At 43.7% G+C, this 25,402-nt stretch overlaps 1 protein-coding gene and 2 non-coding genes across 3 annotated transcripts in view; 2 read left to right on the top strand and 1 right to left on the bottom strand.

Moving 5' to 3' along the window:
• The first annotated feature begins 176 nt into the window (after positions 1-176).
• Positions 177-25,402, top strand: part of LOC120976931 (small ribosomal subunit protein uS2m-like) — a 30,394-nt gene continuing 5,168 nt past the window's right edge. Inside the window, exon 1 of the mRNA XM_073506299.1 lies at positions 177-25,402. This exon is cut by the window's right edge and continues 5,168 nt beyond it. Within this exon, the coding sequence (XP_073362400.1) occupies positions 177-1,259 (1,083 nt within the window). The 3' untranslated portion in view covers positions 1,260-25,402.
• Positions 7,176-7,249, bottom strand: TRNAD-GUC (transfer RNA aspartic acid (anticodon GUC)). Its single transcript has one exon. It is a non-coding gene; the product is annotated as a tRNA-Asp (tRNA).
• On the top strand, positions 18,285-18,358 carry TRNAM-CAU (transfer RNA methionine (anticodon CAU)). Its single transcript has one exon. It is a non-coding gene; the product is annotated as a tRNA-Met (tRNA).

Raw genomic sequence — 25,402 nt, 5'->3', positions numbered from 1 at the left:
CACATCACATCAAAGTTAGGTCATTTGTCAAAAACATGGCAAATAGCTCAGTTGGTTTGGTAAGGGAGCTATTCTCTCACTTAAACCACTCCCATATTAGGTATTCTATCTCGTCTTAAAGTTCCCCCGCATTACCCATAACTTACCACCTGTATCTCCGGAACTCAAATCGCAAAATGACAATGCTTTCGATAGTCTGTACTAAATTACTTTGTACGAATGCACATCTCGGCCGTCGGGTAGCTGATCACCATTTCAAAGTCTATATCCGTGGTTCAAGAAATGGAATTGCTATTCTCGATTCAGACAAGACACTGATTTGTTTACGAAACGCTCTTCATTTTATAGGATCTCCCAGTCGTCAAAAAGGCCGTTCCTTCTTTTTAAAGACCAATCATTTATTTATTTATGAGATAACGGAAGAAATGGCGAGCTATTTAAGAAGCTATTTAAGAAATGTGAATTCTCATTGTTTCGATGATTCTCAATGGAAGATCGGGGCGTTTTTGACCAATTCTTTTGCAAATAAAAAAAAATTCCGTTCAAGAAAGAAGAAGATCAATTTTGGGTTGAACCAACAACCTGATTGTGTGGTTATTCTGAATGCAGATAGAAAGTCTTCGGTCATACTGGAAGCTGATCGATCACAAATACCTATTCCATCCTTAGTTGATTCTACGATCCCATGGGAATCCTATAAAAGAATCACTTATCCCATCCCAGCGAATGATCCTATACAGTTCGTATATCTATTTCGTCATTCGATCATGAAAACAGTGATTCTTGAACAGAATGCGATTAGTAGAGAAGCGCAATCTCTCAGAGTCACTTTGAGTACGGGGAAGTCCGCAGGAGGGATGAGATCCGCCTGCTACTCCACCTCTTCTTCTTCCCCAATAGACGAAGAAGAAAATAGGGCCAAGGCGCTATTGGAGATGCGCAAAAAATATCCATCGGGAGATGGCGCTGACGCTGACGCTAACGCTCGCAAGGCGGTTTTGCAGGCAATTTCTAAAAATACTTTTTTTTTCGTTGAGCTCATAACCCGGTTTGGGCCGATTGACTCTGAGAGCGATCGAGGGGTCGCGGGCTCACACCTTGCTTTTGCGCATAGGATCGAAGAGATCCTAGAATTTAATGGAAAGAGCAGCGGCTCTCTGAAAGACCTCATTGATCTTAAATTGGATTTGGAAGACGCCTCTAAAAGAGAGGAGATTCTACTTCCATATTTTTCCTCAAAAAAAGAGGCAAAGTCCTAGCGTGATACAAAAAGAAATAATGGGCAAGGGCGGGGAATGATAGGTTCATAGATGTGGAGTAATCAGTTCTTCATTTGAAGAGTTAGTTGGCTGGCCTACCGGCCCGCAGATGTAGAGAGGTTGCCCCCACCATCCTCTTGAACTGCGAAATCAAAGCGATTCCTGTTGATGGAAGAAAGGCTAATTTCGTTTGATCCGATCCGCCTATGCCAGTTCGAGTCTGGCGAGTCGCTATCATCTGTTGCCCTAACTTTTTCTATTAGCTCATCTTGTCCGTAGTGATATTTTGGAGAAGGAGCAATTACCGGAGTGAGAAAGGTAGAAAGAAGCAATCACGAAAGCTAGTGCTAGTTGTGGCTTTTTGTACTAATCTTGTTTGTTCGGTAGCTCGCATCAGCAGCTTTAAAAGGAATAGAAAACGAGGCTTTTTCCACCACACCAGGGGCGGGCATTACGCTCAAGCAGGGGAAGTCAATTTGACTGCTGCTCGAGAACCTGTTTGAACAAGAAGAAGTAGCATGGCTCCAGCGGGGCAGAGCCAATTGGCTACGACATGGTGACCGAAATACAAATTTTTTCCACCACTTTGCAATTGCAAGAAAAAAGAGGAATCTGATCAAGTACTTGATGAGCGATACTGGAGATCGAATAGAAGGTAATGACTTACTCGATGCACATATTTAGGGCTATTTCTCTCATCTGTTTAATACGCAATTCTCTTCGATAAGAAGGGTTCTCTTGTGTTCCAGGGTTGATTAAGCGTCTGGTGGAACAGGGATACATTGTGTGAGGCCAAATTGCCTGACGAATTGATGAATATGGCTCAATATAGACTGGTCCAGGTATACCGGTCAGTCTTGAGCCACCAGGATAGCCTTCCACATATCCTGTTCCTCCCTTGAGTGGTAACTCTTTTCTAACCTTAGAATCCTGAACCAATTTGCTCCAAAGACTCTGTCATTGAAAGGAGTCCATAGGTTGATAAAATAGGTTTTCATGAAAACCACACGTAGATAGAAAAGGTAAGAGTTACACGTGCCAGAAGCGAGGAATACCGCTCGGAAGCCCGATTGAACCTGTCCTCATTCACTGCTATCTCCATATATTGGATGCCAAGCTTGAAAGGGTAATGGTCCGAGAGGATGGGGCCGTAGTCTTCTATTACGCACGCTACGCAGACGATATGGTCTTCGGCTTACCGAGAGGGGATAAGTCCACGCGAGTCACCCAGGGTCTCAAAAAGGTCTTAGCTAGAGTCCTTAGGGAGCTCCTACAGGGCTTCACTTCTACTGAAATTTCCAGAAAACAACCAGGGAGGCTACAAATTATCGGCTTGCCCCTGTCTCTGAAAAGTGAAGGTCAGCTCCACGTGGGTATTCCATCCAAACGATGGGAGAAGAGGATGACACTTGTTCGTATTGAAAACCGGAGACGAAGGGAAAGAGGTTTGATTGGAACATGTTCTACAAGAACTCCTGTGTAGAACACGCCCGTATCTATTCTATGGGCTGGCTTCAGGCCAACCCTACTGCTGAAGTAGAAAGCATCATATTCCGGTTTTTCCAACACTTGATCAGGAACCGGGCGCAGAAATTCCTTGAAGAGAAGGGGATGCCTACAACCAATGCCTAAATAAAGGCATATGTCGAAAAGTGCAACTACTAATAGATTCAGTAAAGGAAGGCCCGGAACGGGCTGAGCTACTGCCCGAAATAGAAGAGGACGACTAGAGTAGAGGAGCCTAATTCCAATCCAAACAATTGACGAGGGAGTCTAATTATTTTTCCGTTCTTGATTGTTTCAATTGCACTTTCTTCATTGGAGGGTTGCTTGGAAAGTGCGATAGTTACGGCGCTTGGAGTATACGGATTGAATTCTTCCTTCTTCTATAGGTCTTTCTGGGCGGCGAGGCGGAAAAAAGGTGTAGAGAGGGAGAAGGTACATAAAAAAAAAGGATTTCTAAGGTAGAAAAGAGGCATCCACCAGTCATTGAGAACAGCTAATCCCGGAATTAGCAGGCCGGTATGCGAAGAGAATTCGGTATTGAATCCGCGAGGCCAGGTGAAGAAAAGTCCAATATGGGTGGATTACCTTTTTCTGAAGGATAAGTCTCTGGGACTGACTGAACTGAATGTATAGCGTCAAGATAAGAAGCACGGTAGTCGAAGATGTACCTTGTGGGGTGGGGTACGAGTAGACCAGACCAATGATGAAAAGCATAGATACGAGCATGGCCTCCCTGTCTCAAAAGCAGGCCGCCAAGGGTGCTCGCATGAAGCATTTCTCACTCATAAATAAGTAGTTATCACAAATTTAGAAACATGCTCTGATTTCTCTTATCGAATTTCATTCAGATTTTCCAGTATTCGGAGTTGCTTGGGAAAAGGTCTAGTCAGGGTCGGTTCTGTTCGGAGTTTCGGGTTGATCGGAAAAAAACACCCTAATTAAGACTTTTGTATAGTTTGTGTCAACCTGAGTTTGGTTAAGTGCCCGCCCGCCTAGATAGATACATAAGTGTCAGTTTGAATGAAGTCAAGTGTAAACCGTGTCAACAACGAGAAATTGAAGTGTAAATCTGGATGGTTTGAAGTGGAAACCTTAACATGCAAAAGTGTCTACCTCATTAGAAAAGCAAGTATCTACCGGCGATATATTCATTCGAGTATCAACCGGCGTCAACCAGTTGTCAAACTCCAAATATTTCGTTCGTAGGGGCATGAAGAAGTTGCTAAACCGGTTGTAAAGTGGCTCTGATAAAAACCATCATTGCTTTATTTTTTACTTTTCATCTAGTAACGTGCATGAATGGATATGGTGGGTAAGATTTGAAAACGTTTGACATCAACCGGGCTCTACTTTGCTTTTACTTTACTTCACTTGCCAGGTCATTGTTGTCGATATTGAGGTGAGGACTCTCTCTTTATTCTCGTTTTATTTCTCACTAAATGATCTAACAAACGCATGATTTGATTACTAAATATTGAGTCATTGAACGAATATTCGAGTAAATTCACCTTTTTCTATGAAAGCAAGGATTGGGCTGGGTTGCTTATTCGTCATCACGGAGCAACCCGGTACCTTTTCTTAGGCGAGCGACTGAGACGAGAGCTTTCAATTATGCCGTTTTGGTCAAATCCCAGGGCTCTTTCTGATTTGATTAAATACTTCTATGTTGTATGATAATAGAAAGTCAAGATCTCACTCGCTTTTTCTGCTTTGTATTCTCGGCTGTTGCCTTTTTCCACATCGATTGCTATAGGAGTTCCATCCTCAACCTATGTATGCTCAAAGAACTGGATCACGGAACTCTCAGCCCTTCGCCCCAAGGCTACGAAAACGTTTCTACTCCCTTTCCCTTCCCAACGTCATATCTTTCTTCGACAAGAAGGAAAGATCACTCTCTATCTAAATGATAGAACCACTGGCACGGTACCTTTCACATTGGTAAGTCAAATCCTGGTGAAGACATCACGAGCAATGACACGACGACATCATCTCCACTTCGTAGCCCATCGGTCTTCATTCATTGAAGCCAGGGCATTGACTGACTTTCAGCGATCGCTATAAGAAAGACATAAAAAAAGTTCTCCTAAACCTGTTCCTTTCCGTTACTACTACTTGGAATTGGAAGTCTAGGAGCAGGACTAACCTTTTTCTTTCGTTTAAATAAAGTCGAGATGTAGCTTTCTCTATCTCAAGAAATTATTCCACCTCCATTCATTGGAGAACAAAGCGTTATCTGATTAGATCCTTGCTTCAAACTCAACCGAATCAAGTTTCCAAAATAGATGTGGAAGAGGCAAAGGGAAGAGCGGGGTTGCCGAATTGTTTCTCAGAGCCGGACGAAACATCTATCTCTATTTACAATACCCTTACCCCCAAGAAAACTTTGTCGAAAAAGGTTGTCATCGTAATAGGGATTGCACCTCAACATGGCAGCCCTCAATTCTGCCAATTGTGTGTGACTTGTACTCTTCTAGGCTTCCTCTTTGCCTCAAGTGATTAAACTCATCAACTACACCAACCACATTTCTTACCTCAAACCTCTCTACAATCTCTTGAATTCACTCTTGCCAAGATACTTGTCCCCTATTCACTAAGAAACTGTTGTACCAGCTTTCAGCTCTCCCCCTAAGGTGCATAGCCGAAAGTTCTACCTTGTACCAATCCGTAACTTGGTACACCGAAAAGTAATGTTCACACTTTTGTATCCAAGACCTGGCCCCTTCAAATATTGGAAAATAAACTCTAGGAGGTTGATGTATCTGCTGCCCATATTGATATTGATTTTGCGGCCTTTGTTCTTGCAGGTATTGGTACGGGTCATGCTGTTGAGTTGGAAGCGGTTGGTTAAGGTAAGTATATATTGGCACTTCTGGTTTCATGGAATTTCCAGCATAGGGCAAAAGTATTGGTTGGGAAAATTGGATATTTGGTATTGAATTGGGTCTTGGTTGTGGTGGTGGAGGTGCAGGATTAGGTCTAATATTATCATGTTTTGAGCTGTGAGGAAGGCCATAGGTGGCTGGAAACAAGTGTTCGTGCCAAGGTTTTGAGGGGGATAGAGAGGGTTATTTTTGTGATTGGGTCTTTTAGTTGCTTTGCTACTAGAGGTCTAGGTGGTCAGGGGTTTAAAGGTCTGGAATAGGTGTGAGTGGTGGTCGTATTCAGTACCAATGGTACGGTAATTGGAGGTTCAGGCGGTTCAGGCCTAGGATAAGAGCTAGAGGCTTGTTGAGGGGTAGCCATGGTTTCAGCTTCACTGGCAACAGCTGGTAGGGACATTTGTTGTGGTGTTCTAGGAAAATGAACCATATTGCCCCTAGTTGTGTTAATCGAGCTATGCTCTTCTTCAACGCTCCGCGCCTTCCAAAAAGTAGTTTTGTTGCTTGCGCTTTAATTTAGGAGTTTCAACTTAACTAGCATATGTGCATTTGGGTTGTTGGCATATGTCGGCTACATACTGGATGCTTTTCCATCATTGTTCGACTTGCACAGAAACAATGGGTCCCTTCTGGTTTATTTTTCTCCCTCCAAGTTTGTTCTTCACTGTAATGTGTGTCAACTCAACAAGAGTGAGCACACCCTTCCTGCTGGTCTTCTTCAACCTTTGTCTGTTCCATTACAACCTGGGTCTTCTATTTCAATGGATTTTCTTGAGGCACTCCCCAAGTTTTATGGTTATAGCTCAATACTTGTGGTCGTGGACCGTTTCACTGGCTCATTTCATTCCTCTATCTCACCCTTTTAGCTGTATACCCTATCTTGTATCCAGTAGTAAGTCTACTCTTCTTACCCCCTCTCCTCTACCTTTTGTGGCCCATCTATTAGCTTTTTGACCATCTTTGAGTCATAGCGAGACGGCTCTATCTCTTTTCACAAGTACAGCCGTAAGTACAGTTGCGGGCGTCAACGATCAGCAGTACTGAGCTACGGAAAGTCTATCGAATTATAGCTACGGAAAGTCTATTGAAAGGACCTAATCAAAGGCTACTACAGCTATAACTGACCCGCCTATGGAATCTATTGGCTCGGCTGAACCGACATGAAATGAAAGAGAGGAAGGCGGAAGCTATTGGCAAATAGAGGGGGGATGTTCTCCGTGTCTTTTAGCCCTCACTAGATGACAACTTGCTTACTTTTCACTTCTTCTTAAGCTTGGCAGACTAGTTCCTGACTGACTTGATAGTGCGATGAGCTTACTTGCTCTAGTTCTATCCTCAGGATTTACTTACCTGAGTACCTAGCACCGAGGATCGATGTAATTTACTTTCAAAAAGATGCTGTTGATGCTAACACGCATATAAATAGATGTTCCCCACTGCTTGCTCCTCTTACCCGAATGGGGTTATATGCCTTAGTGAAACTCAGGGTAAAGTGGCAGAGGTATGACCTCGGGAAGAAAGAAAGATCGGGCGGGGAAAACGGGGTTCGAACCCGCGACTTCTGGCGTGACAGACCAGCACTCTAACCAACTGAGCTATTTCCCCCTTTCGTAACTACTGTCGATTCAACAGTCACCTACCGGTTACCTTTGTAACTATACCAAAGTAGCTGTACAACAGAATGCCCTTCGCCTTTAGTACTTTTCTTATATATATTATGTTATATACTAAATGTGTCAAAGCAATAGAACTTATTGAAAAAAAAAACAAGCCCATCTTTCTCAAAAAGGAAGAGAGGGTGCGCCCCCCCAGAGAGAACCCCATTCTTTCAAGAAAGTTCTAATTAATTATGTAGAAAAAGAAATAAGGAAAATAGGAGTAAGCGAGTAGGGTCAACAAGATTCTAAACGAATACCACAAGTGACGGAACCGACGATGATGAAGAGATAAGGGGCGAAGGATATTTTTTCTATTATTCCAATTCTTATTTATTGATTATCTAATTTATTTAGATCCATATTCATTTTCATTTGCAAATACAAACTCTCTTTCATTTTCTTTTTACTTTTGCGCTAAGGATAAGGGAACTGAGAAAAAAAGAGCTGGCTTGGCTGGTACATCAAGCATATGACATATTGCTTGTTCGGTGTGGTACACATATCTGTCAATGTCAATCAAGTAAGAAAATGCATTCCCACTGTCTGAGGAAAAGGTGAAGAATTGCAATTTATTGAGCTTGTAAGGCCCGTTGAAGTCCCCGAGAAAGGGTATAAATAGGGCTATAAGTAGGCCGTTTGCTATTGCAATAAGGGCTGCTCGCCTTTCCTTTTGACGGCTTGGCTTCCTATCGCTCCTATGTAGTGGTCGGCCTTAAAAGGAGTCTTCCTACCATACCATCATGCATGCCTATGTTATAGTGCGTTAAGCTTCGCCAGAAGCAAGCAAGATGATGAAGCGAAGCTTCGTAGACAAGGCTCGTTCCGTGCTTGACTTACGAGCTCGTGTAGTAAGGCCTCACCCTACTTCAATAAGGGCTTATGCACTCCACTCGTAAACGAGCGTTAGAGCTTTTTGAGCGAGCGAGCGAAGCCTTCCTGGAGCTTCCCCCTTCCCTCACCCGAGAATTGCATTTCCGCTTCAGCTTCCCCGGTTTAGTTGGTTTGGAGGATTAATTGATTGGATACCCAATCCGCATAATCTTTCAAAGTCACTGCTTCTACGACGATAGGCGTAAAGGCATGATTAGTTCCACGAATCTCACTGCACTGACCATAGTAAACTCCTTCTCGTTGTACCGAGATGGAGGTAAGATTTGAACGACCAGGTACAGCATCACATTTGACACCTGAGGAAGGTACAGCCCAACTATGAGGTACATCAGCGGGTGTTACAATCATACGTAGATGAGTTTTGGCTGGTACAACCACTCTATTGTCAACTTCTAATAAACGTGATTGACCCAATTCTGGATCATCTTCTGGAATCGTATAACTGTCAAAAGTGAGTGACTGTTCATCGGAACTGTTATAGTCCGAATACTCATAAGGTTGGGTCGACGCCCGCCTCCCCCCAAACTTGACTTGCAAGTTTCCCCGCAAAAAGCTCTCCACGCCTACTCTTATTTATAAAGAGCACTATTCTTCTTTAGTTAGGTAGTTCTCCCCCCTCTATGAGACCGTAAGACCCCGGTGGAATCGAAGGCCCGCTTACTAATAGGCAAGAGGGGACCCTTTCTCGCCCAGCCCTACCTACATCAGTGAAGCTGGAACCGAGGAAGACAATGTTCAACACACATGAGACAAAATGAAGGTATGGGACGGCCAGTTCACCACGGAAAGGGATGCTAGTCGGCTTTGGCGAAGTTGTAGGCCCCAATAGATCAGATCTCAAGAGTGATTCCTCACCTATCCTGCCAGGGGCCAAGTCGAAGGCTCGAGTATAGATTCCCTATGCTCATGTGAACGGCCGGCCCGTAGATCTAAAAGGATCCATAAAAAAGACCGGAAAGTATGTTTGTCCACGAAAAAAAACTCGTTCATGAGACCTCGAATTCCCACGTTCCAGCCTGCATTATGCCAGCAGGTCCCACCCCCAATTTCTTGAGTCACCCTTATCTAAAAAAAAAAGGACGGAGTCTATCTAGATCATAGGATCACTGTATTCAGAGGTCAATTCTCTTTCTTTGACCTCCCACCGTTCACGACATCCCTTGCTTCTCGCAAGAACGGCTCCTCGGTGGAGGAGTAGAAGCGCTGGTCCCCTTCGGTCAAGTGCTTGTGCGTGCTCTTACCTACCGTAGGACCTCCGTCCCCGAAGCGAAGAAGGAGGAGCAGGAACAACAGGTTGTCCTCTCTTGGCCCAGTAGTTCCGCAACTACTACCGTGGTTGTTGCCAACGGGGATCCCCCATTCCGAAAGGTAACGGGACCAGCCCTTAGGTCCAAAGTTGTATGCCACTGCTGTGGTGCCGATAGATTCACTACTGAAGCCCCGTTATCGGACATTGCAGGCTTAGCATCTATTTTTCGTATATCGCTCCACCACACCGAGAAGAGGTATGTGTACCTCCAGCAATAACAAGAATGGAACCATAGGCTCCTATGCTGGGAGCATTTCGGGGTATAGGTCTAACCACCTCAACTCCCCGTTTCTGGCATGCTATAGTTCTTTTAGTCTCTCGACGACGGGAATGGGAGATGACCGGTAAGCCAGATGCTTCGCGAACCACCGGTACATTTCGTTGCACTTAAATCACCCTCGTTAAGAGGCGCACTCCGATACCATTGATGTCCAATAGCTTTGATAGTAATGGCTGGATCTACTAATACCCCGTCCATTGAGTATAACAGAGCAAACGATGGTATAGCAATGAACAAAAGAATGACACTTGGAAATATGGTCCGAATAATTTCGATAGTAGTTCCATGAACAATCCTTTGTGGGATTGGATTAGTTTGCTCGTTGAAATGCCATAAAGCGCGAACCAACATCCGTGATACGAAAACCAAAATAAGAATGAGGAAGAAAAAGATATCGTGATGTAAGTCAATGATTCCTTGCATCATAGGTGTTGCTGCGTCTTGAGATCCTAATTGCCATGGTTCCGCAGCATCACAAAGAGCGATTGTGAGGAATCGACATGATAATGAACTCTGAATCATTTTTTTTTATTTTCCCATCTTTTTCAGCTCTGCTCCCGAAAAGAGAAAGGAAAGGAGACTGATCTTGACGTCGGCGTTGGTTTTTCCAACGAAAAACAAGAACATTCTTTCACGAACTTCCATGACAAAATGCTAGTTGCCTCGTAACGCATACACTGGAGCGTTTGTCCCATCGACGAAGACTACTTACTATACGCGTTTTCTGAAGAGCAACAACGGAAAAAAAATAGGTGAACCTGGATACCATACTATTAAAGAGAAAGATACAGACTAACAAGAAATCAAGGACCTCGTGAGTACTACTTAGGCAGTCGGCCTCATCAATTAGTCATGCCAATGAGATATCAAGCCCTCGATTCCAACGGGGCTACGGACAAGAAAGGTCCTTTCGAGATTCTATTTCCCCTTGGGTCTATCAAGCTGAACAGTTCGTGGGGATATAAGAAGATCACACTTAGACAACTGTCTACACTACCTCTTTAATGATCCGGATTCCATGACGCATAATTCATCTGTCCATATATATTCCTAATTTCATATTCATCACCATTTCAAATCGGGCAAGGAGAAGTCGTCGTGTTGGTTCTAGGATGGAATGATCTTTTGATCCAAAGATGCCGGTGCTAAAACCTCTTGTGTCTCTTTTAATAGGACCGCGAAGGCAAGAGCATTGAGGAAGCAAGGATTCTCCCAGAACTAATTAATGCGGGAAAAAAACAAGATTTCACTGAAAAAAGGTGCCTAACCCCGGGATTTTTCGATACTTTTCTTGAAATTGACTGGATTTGGAAGAAAATGCACTCAACCTAACAAATCCTGATCAATTCAAGTGGTTAGTTTAAGGGGGTACATGGGGCTGACGCCGAAGGAGATAGGAATGAAGTAGGGCGGGCAGCTACCCAGAGATTGGAATGCCCTATCGACAGGGAATGCTGGTACCACCTACGGTGCTTGATAGTCTTCAATCCAGACGGTCTCGAGAGTACCTTGACCCATAGCATAGGGCTTGATGTGGCTTTGGGGCTTCCCAAAAGGTAATAGAATAGGTAGTTCAGGCACCATCATCAATATGTTGCTGCTATTGAATCCGGTTTTGAATCAAGCAGCAAGAGTCCGACCTCAGGGTCCACCATAGAAAGGCATTCCTCAGTCCCAGAATAGCATGCATACGGGAGCCATATTCCAATCATGTGAGCAGACTTCTTCGATAAGCAAGCAGCTGTTCGCGTAGGCCCGGATACAGAGGAAAGGGAGGGGAAGGTATAGAAATCTATCAAAAGAGCACCTTAACGGCGATGCCTGGAAGGAGTCCCTCTTATTTCAGTATATAGGACTTCTTGTCCGCGGGACCTAACTAACTACCCGATCGATGGAAAATAAGGGCAAGTCAATACCAGATCGCACTCAACAAAGTAAAACGGGATGAATTCAATCGCCAAGACCTGCCACTGGCTGATTCCATAAGCACAGAAAGAAGGGTTTACGAATAAAAAAAAAGCTGCTCATTAGGGTCTCTTTTCATATCCGGCTATGTGAAAACCCACGTACTCTTCTCTGAAACAGCCTACCTACCTTTTGCTTTTTCAGATAAGTAAATAAGCGGACCTCCTTTCCGGAGATCAAGTTTCTACTGGACTAACCACGGGTCTTGATCACAAAGTTCTAAGGTCAATTCTCTAATGAGAACAGACTCTGTCCACAAGGGCCATCAAGCCAACTATATGGAAGGACCCAGTCCCACATTCCCGCTCGTGTTCCGTTTTCCTTGTGGTTCCCGTAGTCGAAGCAGCTTAAAGAAGGTCAGGTTTGGAACTCGTGAGGGATGTTTCGTTGCATGTGGATCTTCCGCGCCTACTTTGTCCTAAATTTGGTCACCCATGCACTTTTCTAGTTAGGGCTCGACTGGGTCCTTTGATAATATAGGTAAGTCGGGCTTCTTTTTAAGCAATATCATGACTAGAATCTTGAGAGGATGACTACGTCCTTGAAGCTACAAAGTCCAACGAATGTTGAATCGACGCATGACGAAAACAAGGAAAAAGAAAAGGTGACTTCCGTTGACCAAGGAAATCGAAATGTATGTGCCGGTAGAACAAAGATACCATTAGGTGATAAATTGATGCTGCCTGCACGCACAGATTCAGGAGATGACAATTTTAGCTTCAATATGAGATGCCAATGATGCATTCAAAAAGGAATGAGTGCTGCCCGAGTCGACCAAGAAAAGAGGGTAACATACAAATTATGGACTACTGAGCAAGCTAACTGAATGGAACGGAGTGCAGGAGATTTCTGATTAGCTTCAGCGGAGAGGACCCTTAGATCCGAAGCAGAGTCATCATGGTCCTGTAACATAGAATAGCCTGCAGCAGTACTCCGCGATAATTCCACCATTTCCTGAACAACATGGAGTTGAACAGTAGCTTTACACTGACAATCCTTCGCCCAGCGCTCACCACAACCAATCCAGAGAACCTTCGCGCGCCGATAAGCCTTCAGTCTATCATAAGAAGAATACTTGAAACTTACACTTAGACACTTGAGTAACCAATCAAATCGTACATCTTGTGGCATGCTCACCAATATTGACGTAAAGTGAGGTGATCAGGGTTGATGCTGTGATGCGAAGGGAAGGGGCCACTCAATTCAATTCAATGTCGTAATCCGACCTGGCTTCTCCTGTCCGCACTTGGGACAGATTGATACTCGTTTTTTGCTGGATTTGAACTTGCTTAAAAAGAAAGGACTCAGCTTCCGCAAAAGTGATCGATGGAGAAGCTCAAAAGTCTCAATCCACCACTAGCTATCATTCAAGTTTGCACTTTTCGAGCTCATCCTTACCTTTGCGCTTTAGCTGCTTGTTCCCACTAACCCATTTCATTTTCTTAGCTGGATCCTTCAGAAAGTATCTCTTATCGCTTGTCCAGAGCCTGGATGTCAACCTTAGCCAGAGCCTGTATCTCATCAGTCTCCATCTGAGCCTCAATCGTGAACTGAAGATGACGCGCGGTCAGCGAGGAATGAATTCGAAAACCCGTACTTGGAGCATTATTGCACTTGGGATAAAGTAGATGTCGAAACAGCTTCTTCTTCAAGTTCGCTATCGTGAGGGATGTCTATGATAATATGCTCACTGCATATGAGTTAGTTCATTCCATGAGGTCGAGGAAAGGTTGAAACCATTTTAGAGCTAGGCGGGGTCTCTCAGATGCAGACTAACCCATTTCGACGTGAAGCATCGCATCGGCTTGTGATCCTAAATCTAGTGATTGATTATTGACTTGTCAAGGGCAGGTTGGTGTCTTAATGTGGAGGAATTCCGTACCTAAGATAAGAAGTTTCATTTCATGCCTACCGTAGTCCCTATTTTATTGGGCATAGTCCCCCTTACCTACTCCCGAGAGTAGAAAATAAACATTTATGTCGTTCTTAATAAGAAAGAGATGCTCGGGTAGCAAAGTTGCCTACCATTAGGTATTGTTTGAGCCCGTAACTTCCATTAGGAGAGGCATCCTCGCTCAGTTTCAACTGGTGGTTACTTAAGTTTATTTTCTCTGCCGGATTGCGTTTCAAATTCAGACTTGTCTTTGTTAAACAACGCTTTCGGGTTGCCTAGACCAGAGAATTCAAGAAATAGAGACGCGCATTGCCTAATTGGTAGTTTATTTCCCACCATAGCTTTACTCAAGTGGAAATCCTTTGAATCGAACAAAAAGTTCGTAACCGCTAGGCTGCATCGTCCCCTTCAACCAGAATCATCTAGATTAAAGATTTCATAACTGCATTTTGCAAGAAGAGAGTGCCTCCCATTCTCTGGAGTAACGATAATAATAACACTCCACGTCGCCTTCAGGCTTGGATCCATGCCTTGCATCTTCTTCTTTCTCAGAAAAGAACTCAGATCGTTCAGATTCTTTGCCAGGAGAGTCCCCGGCTTTCGAGCCCTACTCGTGGGAGTTGCTTTATCCATCATTGCTATTGGCATCTTGGCGTTAAACAATTCGTTTATATAAACACTTTTGACATAGCAGAATCCTTCTCAGGTTGATTTGTGTGCCACTCGTCATCAGACAGTGAAACGTCCGGTCTAGCCCTTAGCTGAGGGATCTTCACTCCTGTCCTGCCATCCATATCCGTGCCCACCCGAACCATGGGAAAGAAAGTTTGTCAGAAATTACTTGTACTTGAGGGCAATGATAAAGTGAAGAAAATTATAGAAACAATGAAATGAAGCTATGGCTCGAACTATTGGAGAAGCCACCATAGAATATATCCATGAGCTTCTCAAGCACTTCTTCTTCCAATTACTTTGTGACGATTTCAAGGAAAAGTGAATGATTTCAATCAAGAAAAGAATCATATGCTCGATCCGTCGTAACAAGAGGGATAAGAAAGTCTCAACTCCAACCGCGGGAGCATTTACTATTTGGAAGTGTGCGAACGTAGCTGGTGGATCGGGGAAACAGGAAATCCTTAATGCCGTGGGAAATCCATTGAGTATCCAAGGAAAAGGCAAGCTCAAGGTATTCTCCCCAATCTTTCCCTTTCGGTCAGACAGCACTGGTCAATAGGATCGGGTGGGCTGGGCACATAGCCGGAGATAAGAAATGGCAACAAGGCTCAACAGAGCAGAGAGACAAGAATACCTATATAGAGACATGAGAAAGAATAAGCCAAGGACAAAACGAGAATTCCGCATCCGGTGAAAGCTGAAGTCACATAGGGAAGGGAGTTTCTGCAGATGGAGAAAAGGGAGATATCACACTGTGTGTGATAGGTTATTAGCTGGAGGATTGAGATTGGTATATGGCATTCAGATAGTCCTTCTGAACTGAAATCATGGAAAGACTAGGCTCACCAGGCAGGGAAAGCTAGATATAGCCTAAAAAACCTCCACTTACGGATTCACATACTGGTTGGTATGTTCATCAAGTTCTCGATTACTACTTACGGTGCCCACTGACTCCCTTTAATGGTACGCCAAGATATCGCTCATAACGACTGCAAAGGCATATTTATTAGCCAGCTGTGGGATACTGCCCTAAAGCTGCTGTTCCGGTGATTAGATCAAAATAGAGTTCTTTCTACAAGAGCATCTCAAGTTGGTCAGGCGTCCCCAGGAGTGTTTCGATATCAGCAAGCACATTCTAACTATCTATAAATGGCATTTCGAGGTGAGAGAGAGTTCCAGCATATTACACAAAAGAGTGGGTAGACACATGCGTTGAGGCATTCCCTACAACAGGTGGATAAAGCCGTTTCTAGGCCATAGAAAAACATAGCATGTGACATTTATTTACATAGGACCAAGCATAATCGTTTTAGATAAGAATCAATCAGCAGGTGAAAGGCAAGCACTTCCTTCCCTGAATCCTACTCTTGCCCTAAAAAAGTACTAACTAAAGCCAAATCGAATGAAATATGCCTCTCTACGCGAATAAGCAGAAGTGAGCCCAATAGAACAGATCAGGAAAGAGTTTACTAAGCTATCGCGCGCAGTAAAGAGAATACCATATCTAGTTCCTGGCTAGCTCCCATCTTCGATGCATGGATCTGACTAACCGGAGATCGGACTCGTGTGCTTGAATCAAAAGAAAATACCGGTATTCTGTTCCAAATTAGGCTTGTAATTAGAGTTACCAATGGTAAGGATTGGCGTGGGTTTAGAGTGGGTAGCCCGCTCGCTATCTATGTCTTTCATTCCCATGGATTGGAAAACATCTTACTCGCCATGGGGCGAAACTTCTCATCGTCAGCCTAAGTGATTGTTTCTGTAAGCTAGAGAGAAGTACCCTTGATTGGGTGCTTCGAACGCCCTTCGGGAAGTGAAAGTGAAGGTTGATCAATAGCTTGAATCAGGACGATGCCGCTTAGAAAAGTCTTGTATAAGATAACTAGCTTGACAACAGGAATTCTCTAACTTACTTGTAGATAACGAACTTGCTGAAGGAGGTTAAGATAGTTTTCCGTTAATGGGGAGAGAGAAAAAGAGTCCTCGCTTTCATAATCGGTAATCAGAGTCCAGGCTTCCTACACCCATATTTTACGACAACCTATGAACCGACTAACTCAACAGCTGGCCTTAGAGAAACTGTCCTAACTTATCCAAGTAGTCCTAATAAATGGCCATGATGAAATACTCTTCCTTTCCCTGCGGCACTCGCTTGAAGGACTCGAAAGCTGACTAATGCTGATAGGAAAACAGAGCTTCCTTCAAACGCTGATCGATACCATCCACCAGAAGAAAACGTGACCGCAACTACTTCCCGAATCAGCACCGTCTGGAGGCTTTGCATCTGTATTTGGAGCTGGGCATGCATCCATTGATTCTAGCACTTGGAGCTTTGAACGCTGGAAAGATAAATACAATCTCCGCCCTACAAGTGGATCGATAGGTTCATACATCTTGTAGTCGGTGCAGTTCTGGGAAGGAATGGGCTAGTATGAGTTCTGGTTTAGTCAGTAGTTCACTTCTCCCTTCTTGTCCGCAAACAAAGCAAACTAGAAACCTGCTTTTGCTGAAGACAGTGCTCAATGAGAGGAGGTGGGCAAGTATTAGTTAAGGGATATCAGGAAGGAGGTCGAAGAAAGGGGAAAGAGCTTCATCGTCGATTAGCAATTGAAAGTAGGGGAAACTATGATTCTATCGAATGTGCGTATCCATTGGGGCTAGTGAAAGATTACGGTAGGGGAACCCGTTTCACTACTGACTTCGTGTATGAGTGACAAAAAGTCAGGGCAGAATAGCCCCTTCAAAGTAGGGGCTTCACAACCCGCTTCTCTTCCTTAATTTAGTGAATGGTGGGTGCGCAAAGTCTTGAGTTTTGGACCTGTTACGGACAAAAGGAGAAGACAACCATTGTACCGATCCACTACTTGAATCTACGAGGACTAGTTTAGTCGGATCTATTGTTTTACCACTCACTAACAGGACTTTCCTGCTTAGGATTGATAAGATAAGAAGATCGTTTTCTTTCTCTTGCTCTGTATAATAGAAATAGTGTACTAAGGTAAGTTCCATTAAGTTAGGGCTGGTTAGTGAAGTTAAGTAAGAGGGAGTTCTAGTTAAGTATGCCCATAGCTCTTGCTTCTAATTGGTTAGTGCAGGATACTACTCTCCCCGTCCAGTTCTGGAGAAGAGAAAGGTTGCGTTCCTTCTTTTCTTTCAGATAGTGGGATGCGTTGATCTGCTGAATCAAGAAGATCAAGTCCTCCCGGGCAAGGCGAACCTAGTGGTTTCTAGTTCAGTGCAGCCTTTTCCTCAGAGCTATTTGACAATGGGCCCAATGAAGACTTCTTCCCCCCGAGGATAAGTCGATACTAGTTTCTGGTCTGCTTTGGAGAGTAGAAGTCGATATTTGTTTCTGGTCTGCTACTGAACTTCGCATCGCACTAACTAATAGCTAGCCGCCTCACGGATCACCTTATTATGTGCAGCTAAAGCGGGGTGTGTGCATTGTTCAACTAGAGCCGAGGAGGACAAAAGAATAAGGAACAATAGGTTCGCTACCCGATTTCAATAGTTTCCTTGATTTGAAATCAATCCAATATCCTTTCGAGAATCTAGAGTGATATCAACAACCTCCTAGTTGAAGTACAGACGAGGAAGCAGCCTATTAGTTTCAGTCCAGTCCAGGAAAGGAGCGGAGCCTATTGATATAGCTTAGTAGAGCTTCGCCATGATAGCAGTTTGTTTTAACAAGTAGTAGGAATGCGTGCTGATGTGCCAAATCTCCTCGTGCTCCTTCCGGATAATCCGAAATCTAGGGGTAAAGGAAAGATCAAGGTTTTCTCCTTGATCAATCGACTTGCCTGCTTCCTTTCATCTGGCCAACGGTTCCTGTATCATTAGCTAGATCTGTTATGTCAACCTCAGAGACAGATGCTTATGTAAGAAGAAGGTATCCCGAGGGGAACATGTCAAGTATCCGCCTGGCATCGAACTCTATTTTCTGTATGTTAATGAAAGGTTTAGACTAAAGCGGGGTAGAGGAATTGGTCAACTCATCAGGCTCATGACCTGAAGACTGCAGGTTCGAATCCTGTCCCCGCCTAATCACGTCAGATACTTGTACGAGTCCTGATCTCCTGGGATCAGCAGACAGTCTTACTAGCGATGAGTAAACAAAGTCGCTAGGAAAGCTATAGATAGGTATCAAGGCACAACCGAACTGACAAGTAAGTTTCGAAGACTTCCACCTATTAATGTTCTTTTTATTTTTTTGCTGCTCGTCTCGCCGTAAGTTATTGACCAGTACCAAATGTGACAACCTTCAATTCAAGTTACAAAACCTGGAATTTGAAACAGAAGTTAGGGTGCTTGATGTACAAGGTTATGATCTTATTTTAGGCATTGACTGGTTGTCAAGTTTTGGTCAAATGACAGTTGACTGGAGTAAAGGAATGCTGAAACTCAAGCATAAAGGCAATCAGGATCTTACAAGCAGGGAAACTACCTCGCATTGGGGCCAGCATAGTATCCGGTAAGCCTTCTCGAAAGAAAAGGCCCCTATGAATACTAGTCCACTTGTCATTCTTGGGTCCCTACTTCTCAAGAAAAGTCAACTATCGCTTTCCCTGCTTTCAGGAACTTCCAACTAGTCACTTCAATCGCTTTTGATCTCTTCCGTTTCGCTTTGCTTTCCAGTTTCCTTTTACGATCATCATCTCCTTCACTGAAACATGCTTCAAACCACTCACGTTTTGGAAAATCGAATGTACAATCTATCTTCTTATCCCGTAAGGAGCCAATGGAGTTCGAGGTCAGGTGTTACAGACTTCTAGAACAGAGCACTGAATACCAAGTCAAGGTGGATACAGCAGAGAATGCAGATATCTAAAGGCCGAAGCAAGTAGATATAGGTTAGGGTCCACTCGATATATAGCACAAGGTGCAGCAAAGGGAAGAGAATTGCCACTACTTCTTGGGTATTGCGATGGACCTTGTTTCAAGTTCTAAGAAGAAGAATACTAGATTGACTCTAGAAGAGAGAGAAGGATAGATAGTATAGATGATATATGCGGCTTGTATGTATCAATTGACGGGTTTATGTTAGAGGAGAAAAAAGTATCAAGAAGTTCTTCCACTGCTTCCAGTCGGATAAAAAGAAAGGAATAGGGATCCATACCTTTTTCTCATGACCTGAGGGCTTCTTGTTGTTGGTTGCATTCCACTAGCTTGCTTTCCGTCTTGCCTTTGCCGGAGGCATAGGTTGAGCTTTAGCAATAGCAGACAGTTAGGGAACCCAAGAAAGGAGGAGCGAGCTAAAGAAGGACTATTACTACCACCGAACCCAAGGCAAAGCGAAAGAAGGTAAACCGAACCACAGCTACCTATGAGTTCAGAGTGGCCAAGAGGATGAATAGGTTATTCTAATGACCATAGGAATAAGGAAGACTCGTTCGCTTTAAAGCAGCAAGACCGGAAAAAGTTCCTTCGCTAACCTGTTGGCTTAGTGAATAGTTCTGCCTTCATTGAAGAAGAGACCTATTTTCCACTTTCAAAGTAGATTCTAGAAAAGCGGCCTTAATAAACAACTGTTCTTTCCAAGGAAAGAGAGAAAGAAGTCAAAAAGCGGGGGATCGCTTAATAATAAATTCGAACTATTGTTCAAAACTCAAAGTACCACAGATTCAATAGAATGAAATGGTTAACTAAGAATGAGAGAGTGAAAAAGCGGAGTAATAAACAAGGAGTGGCTTGCTATTTATGATGACGAAGAGCTGGTACAAGCCACCTTCAGGAATGACCCTGCGATGAAAGCAATCTACATCTACATGATTCCAAGATGGTAAAAGATATAAAGTCAAAGTGCTATGGAACGCATGGTGAACAACCTGCGGGAGCACGGTAATCCCGACGAGTAGGATCCAGAGGAACTCAGGCAGAAGTACTGCCTCCTTGATTGGATCGCACATGTCAACTGGCTTTTCAGAGACCTAAAAAGACGAAGCCCCTCTCCTCCCTCTGTAACTAGAGAGGTAGGCAAACCTGAGTTTAGAGCCACCTCGATTCGGGATGTCGGAACACCAACCGGATCGGAAACCTCATCCTAAACTTACTTCGGAATAGGTTCGAGAGCTTCCATTTCAATGTGTCTTTCCAAAAATCTTTGGTATGCCTTTTCCTGGTCAAAAGGTTTGTTTGGGAAAGCTTCTAAATCTAGGGTTCAATGTCTCCGAAAAACCCCCTGGGGCAGGATAGTAAAGAGCTGATTCTAGGGAAAGCTAGGATTTCACTTTTCTCTCAGCCATCGAGTTGGAGTAGTTAACCTTCTATATGCCGTGGAAGAATACGCATAAGCATTAGTTCTTGCCCTTCCAGTGTAAGTGGCAGATCAAACTTGATCTAGTTCCACACATTGCCTTTTCCCTTATATGTCGTGGCAGGCGAGCTCCCTTCTGGTAAAAAGGATTTGAGTGGAAGGTTGAGCGCCCCTTAACGTTTAGAAGTATCCTTTTCAACGGTTAGAAACCTTTCTATTCTATGACGGCTAAGTCGAGGGCAGACACAACAGGTCACGAAGAGCTAGAGGATATAGAATTCCTATTTACCGGGAACGGAAGGAAACATCGGCTCTTCCGAGATCTTATGTAAGGAATACTAGAAAAAGTAGAGCAAAAAGATCTACAAAACTCTACAATAAATGTCTTTCCCGCAGAAGACTCTAACTCCTCATAGCATTACGTCAATCTGCAAATATCGAATGATGCTTCGACAGATTCAGTCATCCATTCAGCTTTGAAATCGGAGACAAGGAAAACTTCATAGAAGCGCCGCGGATCAATATAGAGATGCGAACCAATATCCTTTTCCTGGTGGGCTCTGAAGTACTCGTCTTTTGCGCAAGGCCTCGTGTCAAAAAACTTCCAACCACGTCCTCCTACCTCGCCCATTTGCGGAGATCATCTACATTTTGCTCCGTGTCGAGCTCCAGCCGGCCCAAACGTTTTCCTTCGGGAGGGCATAAAATCGCTTTCTTTCTGTAGGGAGGACGGATGATTCAAGTAAGGGCTGAGAGCCTACATATCACTGAGATGGGCCAAGGAAGAAAAAGCACCTACTGTTCGTTAATTGAAATTCTCTTTGCTTAGCGCCCTTGTGTTTCGAATAGAAAAGCACTGGAGATATCTGTGGAACTGTTGTTTTTCTTAGGGCAAGCTAGCAGATAGAAGTAATCTATCTGGTTAGCCAGGCGAAGCATTTAGGGTTCAGTGCCTGGTTTCAAGTGTTCTTCTTCATCGTTTGGCACTTCACTTTTTGTTGAGTAATCCAATGGCCTAATGACACATGCACATCTTTTGGTGCTGTCGCCTTACTTAGTGACTAGCTCAAGTGCATTTGATCGCAAAAAAGACTGGCATTGGCTCCGGGTCAAATCTACAGGGGGCATGCAAATCAAATGCGAAAGAAAGGAAAACATTTCTGTTTCTTCTGCTTCAATGCCGTGATACACTCAGGATGTTTACGATACCTACCCATTAATTGCTCTAACTTCTCGTGGTTCACCCCTAGCTATGCCCGCTTCTATGAAATTCCAAATTATGCTTGCAAGCTCATCGGAGCTAGGCAACTCTTTGTCAGTGATTTCATGCCTACCAAGCAGGTACACTCTAATGTATACACCCTTTAAGAAAAGAAATCCTTCTCGTATTCTGCTGCTTTTTTGATTCATTTTATCCCAATAATAGCATAGACATCATATATTTATTCTTGCAAGCTCAAGTGCTTGATTGTTGACAAATTCTTCTCTCAGCAGGGCACCTCAGGTACCTGTCTATAGTTTCCTGTCTTGAAGGGGGGCGACGCAGCTATTTTCTTTAACAACACGTCATTCAACGAAGTGTTTTCGTTATTTGGTCATCACTAAAAAGTTTATAGTGATAAAGTGAGCCTATTATATTAAGTTTAGAGGATTCTCCTAACGTGATGAGTTTAGTTTATCACTTTTAAAGATCACTGGTGGCAATGGTACTTCCTTTTATGCAACAACTCCTGTATGTACCATTTGGTAATTGGAGTTTGATAAGACCATGGATCCTTATATACAAAACATACTTGGCCAACTAAGGCCCTGCAGTCCAATGTCCGATATATTATCGTCAGCTGAGGAGGTGTTTGGCAAGGGTGTGACCGTTGTTTTTGGGACAATGTTCAAGCAGGAGGCCATGAATCTGTCTAGTCTCGCCATGGGGGGTGAGTTTATCTCATTGCTCCTTCCTGGTGTAAAGCCGATCACTGAGGTTTATGTCTATCAAACCGAGCTCTTGAACCCAATGTTTGGAACATCAACGTCCCTCTCCAGTCGTAATCAGGATTTGATCTATCATGAAGTTTTAGCGCCACATAAGATCCACGGCATGTTATCTGTCGGTGCAGCGGCTTTGAGTTGTCGGAAAAAAAGCCAGGAGCTTAAGTAATTCCTCAGTTTAGTATAGGGTGTCCAGGGAGAGCTGCTGAAGGGAAGGTGGGCGAACCCACACGAGTGAAAACCCTACTTTATTAGTCATCAATGCGATTTCTCGCACTTTTTGATACCTCCGAGGGGGTACACTTTAAAGGCATGCAAAACGTGCCTTACAGTCATGTTGGACGAGGCTAGGCGGTGAATGCAACGCTGGGAAGTTTTGTCCCGGTTCGAGAGGTTGAGCGAGCCAACCAATTCGATGTTTTGAATGGCCAAAGAATAGGTGTTTACTCCTCTTACCAATTGAGGTTTCGCACAACTTTTTGACTAGGGCTTCAGAAAGGTTGTAGTTTCACGAGGAGCCCATAAAGCGACTTGTTTTACCTATGGGATGTGAAGATTGGCTCTGTACCTGACACGGATTGATTTAAGAACAGTGATGAAAGAAATCAATTTATGAGAGACCATATTTCTGTTGTTTCGGTACAACTCAAGATCAGTTAAGGAAATAGGGAATAACAATAGTGAAAAGAATAGAAATAGCATGACCCTTGCTTGGGACTTCTTTCTTCTATCTCTATAGAGATGACCAGGAAGCAAATGAGAAAGGGACTTCTTTTTTACTACGGTCAAACTATGATCAAACTCTCTAATCTTACTTCCGTGTGAAAGACCGTCCTAGGCGTGAGTACAAATGTGTCGAGGCGTTCTAAGTGCCGTAGACGAATGCTTCTTGGCGGAATAAATGGTATGACACGACCTCTTTTTGCTCCATATAAACGAATTTGAAAAAGGAAGAAGGCTTTAGCTCCCTTCCATTGTCTTGGGTCGAAGATCAAGCGTGAACTTCTCCCTCATCTAAGGTTGGGTTGTGGATAACAGACTTCCCCTTGGGCCGGATCTTCCCAAGTATAACACGATCCATGAGCGATATCAATGCAGTGACAGTCCTTACTATTGAGTCCTGTGCTGGTAAGATGACAACGCTCTAAAAGGTTTGTTTAAGAAAGCAATCATATCCCGTCCCCAAGTGCGGTATGGACCCCAAAGAGTTATATAAGTAGGAAAATGGGAAGAATTGAGGCACCTACAGAAGTAATGGGTCAGCTTATGATTTTAGGCATGGTTACTGGAGGGATCGTCCCTACCTATCTGCGCAAGATCGGATCAGTATGGTTTTGAGAGGAAGGCTGGTGGCATACGAAGAGAGGGCGACAGAACATCTGCATTCCCTTTCTTTGATTGAGAGAAGGATAAAGCAGAAAAAAAGACTTGACTGAAATTCCATTCGCTTTTTTTCCTTCCTGAGATATGGAATGTCATTAAATTAAGTAGATGAGATGCCAAATATAGGCAGGAGTTATTTCGCCAAGCAAAGCTTTGTGTTCTGAAGGTAAAGAAAGACGGTAAAGCCCATTAAAAAGAGTGCCACGCAGAAGCACCTCCTGTGTCACTCGATCCAAACCCGACACATCTTTCTTTCTATACGAAATGAGTTCGACCTTTTTTTCAAAATAGAAACAGAAAAGAAATTTAGGAATAGTGCGGGTGCGACGGAACGAATCAAGTGAAACGAGTCCCCCTTATGACATTTTTTCATCCAAGCAAGGGCGCGTTGCATGGGATTCATCAACAAAGGGATAGGGATAAGGGGCCGCACGTCCAAGACAGCCTTTCATCTCAGTGCGCCATGGAACCCCCATCTTCCAATTCCTCTTACAGAGATCGTTGACTCACTTGCCTTATTTTGAGGAGACTTCCAAGCCAAAACAAGACAATGGGCAGTCACCAGATCTTCTTTATGGAGGTGGGACCGGGGACCTCCTCAGCAAGATCGCTGTACAGAATGCTTGCGCACAGTGGCCACACACACTTCTCCCTGACCTCCAAAAGCTCCCTATGACCCTTTGTACGGAGCATTCAAAGTTCCTCACGCTGTCAAGCAAGACTTTGATCTCGATTTGGGAGAGCAAACACAGCTTCGCCATCCAGCCAAGTATCTTTATTGAATTGTGACCCTATCTAGCGCTTAAAAATCTTTCTTCTTTCTCCGTCACTAGATTCCGGTTAAAACGCTTGGTCCACCCATGCTTTTCCTCTCCATTTTTCATATGGAAAGGGAAAGCAGTGCCAACTTATTGGAATTCTGCATGGCATATTTCCCAACCTCCTGCTATTCCAGGCTCTAGTGCTCAGTCATAAACCTATTGCCCGCTCCGCTTTCCCATTCCTATTGCTTTCGGTATCTGAATCTTCCTGAATTCAAGTAGAGAATACCAGGGCTTTCTTCTTCTTTGATTTTCCTTGGGGCAGAGGATAAAAAAAATGGATTTCCGACATAGCACCTGCGGCATTAGGATTCTAAGATTTAGGAGGGGAAGGCTGAGGAGAGGGATCACATGCATTGAAGCAATCTCAAGATTCAGAAACGATCAAAATAATGGTACGGGGAGAAGAAAGAGAGGAGAGTCACGAAAATAGGGTAAACGCAAAGAGACGATGAAAAGCAATCAGAGAGGAGAGGGAAGAATGACAATGGAAATCATAAAGCTCAGCGAGGAGCACATTACTATGAATAATAATGGAGAGGGACATTAAAGGGGAAAACTGAGCAAAGAGATATAAAAATATATTAGAAAAGCTTTTCACTTCTACTTCGTTTTCTTGTTTAGATTCATTACTTCAGTGATT

The sequence above is a fragment of the Aegilops tauschii genome, unplaced genomic scaffold, assembly GCF_002575655.3.
Source record: "Aegilops tauschii subsp. strangulata cultivar AL8/78 unplaced genomic scaffold, Aet v6.0 ptg000770l_obj, whole genome shotgun sequence".
Taxonomy (NCBI): Eukaryota; Viridiplantae; Streptophyta; class Magnoliopsida; order Poales; family Poaceae; genus Aegilops; species Aegilops tauschii.
This window is presented reverse-complemented; position numbering and strand designations above follow the sequence as displayed.